A 7,311-nucleotide genomic window follows, 5' to 3' on the forward strand; every position below is an offset into this window, starting at 1 on the left:
CTGAGAATATCAGTGCTATTGTAGAGCGGGTCCTGGTTGCATCTGCTTCTGTGCTCCACAGCTCCACCTCCCTGCCAGCAGAGGTACTACACATACTGACTGAGATCAGCACAGAACAGAGAAGCCGCCGTTCGCATCCTCCCAGCACCTTGCAGTGGTGTCATTCACAGTCCCACCGCCAAGYTGTCCTCTCCGTGAGCACCTTTAGGCCTCACGCACCTGGTGCAGGTGAGGCCTGGGCTGCTGAAGGTGAGTGTTTGAGCCTAGGACCACTGGCAGGAGCAGTCGGTGGGCTCCTGGATGCTGTAGCTGACCCAGGTCGCGTTGCTGCTGCAGTAGAGCTGCACGGAGCGCCGCTGCAGCCCCGTCTCCCTGCAGCACTTACAGAAGCGAGCGTAGGTGTTGATGTTGTAGTTGTAGATGCTGGCGGAGGGACACTTCCCGTCGCAGGACACGATGTTCACCTGCAGGAAGCAGGCGGAGACGTCACCATGGATACAGACAATTGCTTTATCAATCAATCAATCAAATTTTATTTGTGTAGCACATTTCAGCATCAAGGCATTTCAAAGGGCTTTACATAATTAAAATAAAAACAGCATGTGACATTGAATAAACAGATTTTTTTTATTTTTTAAAAGAAAAAGTTAAAAAAGATAAAAACATTAAAACCCGCACCCCTTGTAGGACTTCAGTTAAACGTCTCACACCTCAGAGTTTTAGTTAAAACGCCATTAATCAAGGATTATCACACCTCAGAGTTTTAGTTAAAACGCCATTTAACAAAGATTCTCACACCTCAGAGTTTTAGTTAAACGCCATTTAACAAGGATTCTCACACCACCCCCAGATATAGATTAGTTTTCCGGGCGTAGGGGGGGGCTTTACATAGACRGTGTGAAAGAGAAATAAAAAGAAGTTAATAACTAGATGAAAAGTAAAGATAGTGGATTGGATATTTACAGTTAACTAAAACAAACAAAATAAAAACCGAAAACATTTTTGTTAATTGGAATAAATRAAAACTTTAATTAACAGATGGATGGACGGATTGATTGATTTTCCTGAGGGAAAACTGAAGGATCCACATATTGAAGTGGCATGAGTCATATTTTTTGGGGTCAAAAGGTCGGAGTTCAGACTGCGATTAAAAGTTATTTTTGGTTGTATTTCCTGTGTGAACGTAGCGTTAGCCGCTTAGCCTGTTAGCCACTTTGCCTGTTAGCCTGCTAGCCTGTGGGACTAAAGCAGCAGATCCTCACCGGTCGGTTRCTGCGGCAGTCGTTCTTCCTGATTGTCATCCTCACCGTCACTTTCTGACACGACTTCCCGTCTTCTTTACCTGTTCAAAGTCAAACCGAACAGAAATCTGTTGCAATAAAGATTAAAAGAAAATCAGAAGTTAAATCCTCACATTAAATGACACAGGAGAGGAGGATTATGGGTAAGAAAAGGGGAAATGGAAAGCCTGATAACATTGGTTTTATAGTCAGATTGAAGGGAAAAAGAAGAACAATTTTCAGAAGTAGAATTGATCCGTCATGCAGATATACCACAAAAAAGATTTAAATGATTTGTATACAATATAATCATATTTGACAATAATTAAGTACATATTTAAATAAATAAAATAAAAAAACACCAACACACATGATGTGCAACTAGAGATGCTTTGTGTGGCATTTTAGCTTGAAGGGATTTCAGTGACTTTTTCCTTCCAGACAATTTTCCATTGTTTTAAATGTTTTTTATTTCCGTTTGACATAAATTAAACTTTACTAAACCTTCAATTACCTCGATTCATGTAAAGTTMCGCCCAGAATGATTAACTTTGATCCAAATAATTTGGGAACATTTATTAACATGCAGGAAGTAGGGTAGTTTTTCAAAATAAAATGCCACACAGCAGCTTTAGTTTTTCACAAAGGTTTTTTTTTTTCTTCCTTTAATCTTTACCTTGATGATCTGAAACATAACTTAGAAAAAAAATAAAAAATACAGAAGAAATTTCCCACCTTCATCCCAAATTGTCACATACTTACTCGTCTTTTTCTCTGGATTTCTCTCAATGTTTTTCAATAAATCAGTTAAAACTCCAGATCATACAGATATTTCAAGACATTGAATAAAAAGACAAACTTTGTTTTCTCCCACTGCCTGAAGTTCAATCAGAATAAACATTTTTTATTTTTGCTTAGTTGAAATTAACAAAATTATTTCTATTTGCTAAAAGCCAGAAAACATTTTCAAATTGTCAGTTTAAGAGACAGTTTTTCCTGATACTCACCAAATATATGGAAACTTTTACAAACAAAATTTCTAAAAAATAAAATAAAAAGTTCTCGCAAATAAAAATAATTTTAGTGATCCTGACAGACATAAAAGAAGAAAATGTTCTGATTTGAGTTCAGTCAGTGAGATAAATGTTTTTATTCAGCGTCAAATGTAAATGTTTACAAATGAATTGCACACTTTTCAGATGTTTATATGCWGAACCAACCTGAAGTGGTGAAAACATGATGCAAAGAGAGTCGATGGATGTTAAATTTGTTTTTTAAAGGGGAATTGTGACATAAAATCAACTTTGTTTATCTTTACATCTTCTTATAATAATATTCCCTCACAAAAACATACCTGGAGTGTTGATTTGATTCTTTCATGCATGTTTGAGAAACACTTTAATCTCTATGGCAACCATTCTGTTAGCCCCGCCTTCAGGGACAAAACTCCTCCCCCTCTCAGCTCCTTCAGACTAGCCAGCAGCAATTAGCAAACACCTGGTGGAACAGCTGAGCTCATGAGAGGAGCTGCTGCTCAGTGAAACGCTGGTAAAAACCTTAAAGGGTTAACAGAGGAGCCATGTTGGGATGACTGCGCTTCAGAAAGAGCAGGAGCTTCTTAAAGAGACAGAGGCCCAAGTTCTACACTTTAAATTAGAAAGTTAAAACTCTTTAAAGTCATAWTGKATATATGATRGTGGTACAAAATGGCACTATATGTGTCATTTTGAATTTAAGCCATAAATTGAAAYCTTGTTGCTTTGTGAAGCAGCAAATCACAAAAAAATTATATTAAACTAAACCAAGTTTAATAGAAAACAAAACAAACAGATAAAAAAATAGTGACAAAAAGAGGAGAAAACTTATTTMTATTACTGTTATTGTAATTGTAATGAGGATCTACATGTTCGTTGACATAGTTACTATTAGTTAATGTTTATCTGAGGGATCAACATGTTTTTTTCCTTTAGGTCAGCAGCCTAAGACGACTTGTCCCACAGTTGGAACTAAACATGTTTAAAATGAAGGATGCACAAATAAGATGTTAGTAAGATGTAAACTGGGACAGGAATGGATCCGTTWATGTTTGTATAAAAGTTACTGGAAAATAAGAGGCGATAAAATACCAACATTAGTTACTAATTAAATAGTCTGTAAGACGCAGAGCTGCATCTGCTGCCTTGAAAGGAACCGATTAAAAAACTTGTATGTGACAAGTTGGGTATGAAAACTGTTTGCCAGAAAAGAACCCAAACACCGAAACTCTGACTCTACGGAAACATGCAGGCGTCTACAGGCCACTACCAACAGTACATTGTTGGCAATCAACAATGCACTGCCCAGACAGTGCTAATGGGGAGGGAGCTCATCTTTTAGGAGCTTGATGCTACATGTTTGTGTCCTCTCAAGTGTGAGTTCATTTTTTGTTGCCTACTCCTTTAATTTCAAGTAAACCACCATTTTAAGAAATTAAATCCACAGTTGATTGGTTTTCTGAAGAGTAAATGTTGGATAAATTAGCCTAATGAAATGAAGTGACAGATGAGAGGACGGTTCTGTAGGTTGCAGTTGCACTTTTTGGGCTCTCTTGTATCTTTTCTCATCTTTTTTTTCTTTTAAAGGGAGTACATTGTTGAATATCAACAATGGCACTAAGAAGCCTTGTTGTTGTGGTACCTTGTTCACAGTTTGTGTTAGCTGTGGGAGTCATTTGGCTAACTGGGAAGGGGAACAGATGAAATCCAGTACCTGGTGGGATCGGTACATGATGGTAAGGTGAAGCACACAAACCCACTTCAACGTCATCAGACGCTTCTCAGTGTCGAGTTTCAGAGAAGCTCACTGAGAAGCGTGGAAATCTGAACTAGCAGCAGACAGACGTATCTGAAAACAGCAGCTGGGATCCAGATGTGAGCCAATCCAGGTGAGTCTTTTGGGTTTAACTGAAGTGCAAACGTGTCGTAGACTAGCTGAACGGCAGGTTCAGTGTCAGCTGCAGCCTACAGCGCTACGCTAACTACAAACTGCTGCTACGCTCAGATCAGATACTCACACGTCTTGCAGCATCCGTCCATGTAGCTAACGACGGTTCCTCCGATCTGAGAGGAGACGAGAGTCAGCGAACGCATTACCATCATTTACCACAGGGAAGCTTTTCTGCAGCAGAGGCTCTAAAGCAGAGGTTCTTAACCTTTTTTGAGGTACCGAACCCCCCAGTTTCATAAGCGCATTCACCGAACCCTTCTTATTCCTCCTCCTCCGGTTCTCATCCTGACACACAACATACTTTGCGATATTCTGATTTAGTAATGTAAATATATTAGCTGTGYTACCACCCCCRCGCCACTAGAGGCAGTAGCAACCCTGAAAAGATGCGACTAAGGAGCAGATTTAGACTATAGATTTTGGTAAAAAGAGTGGAGCTCCTTCATCAGTGCTCCTCCGCAGCTCTGATTGGCTAAGCAATGTAACGTGATCCTCTGATTGGCTAAGCAATGTAACATGATCCTCTNCTCTGATTGGCTAAGCAATGTAACGTGATCCTCTGATTGGCTAAGCAATGTAACGTGATCCTCTGATTGGCTAAGCAATGTAACGTGATCCTCTGCATTAAGTGATGGCAAAGCGGGGTGTCATCACGACTTTACACAAGTGTGTCTTTACCTCCGCGGTCGGCAGAGGCTCCGCCGAACCCCTGAGACCGACTCACCGAACCCCTGGGGTTCGATCGATCCCAGGTTAAGAACCACTGATCTAAAGTCATCTGACCTCTGCAGGTCAAGAGTTTTAACATCTTTAAAGCTTCCGGATTAAAACGGTTCCTGTTATTTTGAAAAGACTGAAACGATTTTCTGTCGGGCCTCATGTTCGTCCCACGTTCGGAAAACTGAACAACACGAATGATTTTGAATGTTTAACGTTAAAACAAAAAAAAAAAAACACGGTTCCCGAGTTTTCACGAGTTACATGTTTACACATTTATTTTATAATGTCATATATTTTCAACTATTTCACATATATCACATGTGATGCATGTGTTTCACATGTGTATCATATTTTGTGTCACATGTAAGACATTAAATATGTGAAACACGTTTTATTTGTCTGATTTCACATGTGCATCATAAACCGTATCACATATAAATGACATGTTGCACATGTTTTTTCCACATGTAGCATTTAGTTATTTGCTTATATATTTACTAACTTAGTTATTTACTTGGTTAACGTTATCACTTGTTTCTTAGTTTATTATTTACTGATTTACTTAGTTAGTTACTTCTTAGTTTTATTGTTTGTTACTTGTTAGTCATTAACTTACCTTGTTAGTTGCTGCTGAGTTAGCTGCTTAGCTATTAGCTTAGTTATTCACTTACCTATTTACTTAGTTACTCTACTGTGTTTCTATTTAGGTACATATGTTCTTATCCATTTAGTTAAATACTTACATAATGAGCTGCTTCTGTAAGCTGCTGCTCATACAGATATTTACTTTTAGTTATTTTCTTACCTCATCAATGATTTATCTAGTTCAGCTAATAAAGCTGGAGCTAGCAGCTAGTAACTGTTAAAGCTGGACCTGCTAGCTGCCAGCCAGCAGGTCCAGCTTTATCAGCTGTGTGTTTCTGCTTCCTGCTGACCTTCATGCACTCCGTCTCATTGAAGGGGGGGCAGCTGTAAGAGTAGGAGATGAGGGTCGGTCCGAATGACGTGTCGGAGCAGTCGAACTTCTTGCAGTTTGACACCCAGGACCTTCCAGGCTGAAAACATCATCATCATCATCAGGTTACCTCAAACGTTTAACAACTTTACACAATTTGTTTTTATTTACAGGAATCGAACTTCAGCAAACGCTGGATGCATAGCAAACTGCTGACTAACATAAAAAACCAAATAATCTCTAAAATTATTATTGATAATTGCAGAGGTGGGTAGTAACTAGTTACATTTACTCACATTTACTTGAGTTACTTTTTTTCTAATTACTTTTAGGAGTATTTTTACTACGCTGAACAATTTCTGGGTACTCTGACCACCTTACACATCTAACACTGATGCAAAACTGCTTTTCCAGTTTCCCTTTTTTTTTAAAAAGAAGTTAAAACATCTTAAAAATAGATTATTGTTAAAAAGTTTAAACAAAGTTACAGTAAATATAGGAATATTGTAATATTTCACTCCATGTGTAATTTATGAGTTTCTGTGCAAAATGAGGTAGGAAAAACTTTAAACTTTCACAATATTCTAATTCTGTACCGACACACACAATAAAAACGATTCAGAAACTTATACAATCAACGTCTAGTATAATAAAAACTGAAGCTTTTCCTGCCTTATAGAGGCCGACCGTCCCGTTCTCATGTTGATAGATGCAGGAGATGTTTTTACATTCGCCGCAGCAGGTTGACTGGTCCTTAGGAGGAACATAGATCTGATTCTGAAACACAAGAATTCAGGATAATTAAACCCAAGAAACAGTTTCCTCTCAGTCTCACAGCCGATGGGTTCCTGGTGTGCCTCAGGAATGAGTCTTTGGTCCTTTCCGTTTTTCAGTTACAGTTCGGTTTTCGCTTTAAGTTAGCCAGTAGACATTTCATATTGAGCCTCAATTTCACTGAGAAACATGTTTTCCATAATATCCAAAGAAAATTCAGCTTTCTGTCCTAAATTCTCGCCGTTTTGTTGCTACTATGCCCACAAACTTGCCTACCAAAGTAGGATCATATTTTGGTGCTAAAGTCAACATTTCAAGACATTCCTTGCAATCAAAGAAAGAAAAGTCAGGAAAAATATCAGATACACACTGCATTACTGTAAACACAAAGTTTCTGTTACAGCTAATCCATAAAAATTAGAAATGTGCCGATCAGGTTTTTTCCTGCCGATACCGATACCGATCACCCATGAAGGCCGATCACCGATACCGATCACATAATTTATTTTTTTTTTTAATCATAAACACTACCGGTTACATTATGTGGAAAAAGGAACCATGAATTCACCTTAATTTAGACAAAAACTTGTTTTTAAT

At 38.3% G+C, this 7,311-nt stretch overlaps 1 protein-coding gene across 1 annotated transcript in view; it reads right to left on the reverse strand.

Annotated features, from left to right (window-relative positions):
• Positions 1 to 6: 6 nt before the first annotated feature.
• Positions 7 to 7,311, reverse strand: part of otog (otogelin) — a 70,174-nt gene continuing 62,869 nt past the window's right edge. Inside the window, exons 50-55 of the mRNA XM_017303888.1 lie at positions 6,613 to 6,717; positions 5,921 to 6,040; positions 4,333 to 4,378; positions 3,957 to 4,028; positions 1,263 to 1,342; positions 7 to 464 (exon numbers count right to left, since the gene is read on the reverse strand). Of these exons, the coding sequence (XP_017159377.1) occupies positions 264 to 464; positions 1,263 to 1,342; positions 3,957 to 4,028; positions 4,333 to 4,378; positions 5,921 to 6,040; positions 6,613 to 6,717 (624 nt within the window). The 3' untranslated portion in view covers positions 7 to 263. The remainder of the gene's footprint in view (positions 465 to 1,262; positions 1,343 to 3,956; positions 4,029 to 4,332; positions 4,379 to 5,920; positions 6,041 to 6,612; positions 6,718 to 7,311) is intronic.

This window comes from Poecilia reticulata, linkage group LG3, assembly GCF_000633615.1.
Source record: "Poecilia reticulata strain Guanapo linkage group LG3, Guppy_female_1.0+MT, whole genome shotgun sequence".
Taxonomy (NCBI): domain Eukaryota; kingdom Metazoa; phylum Chordata; class Actinopteri; order Cyprinodontiformes; family Poeciliidae; genus Poecilia; species Poecilia reticulata.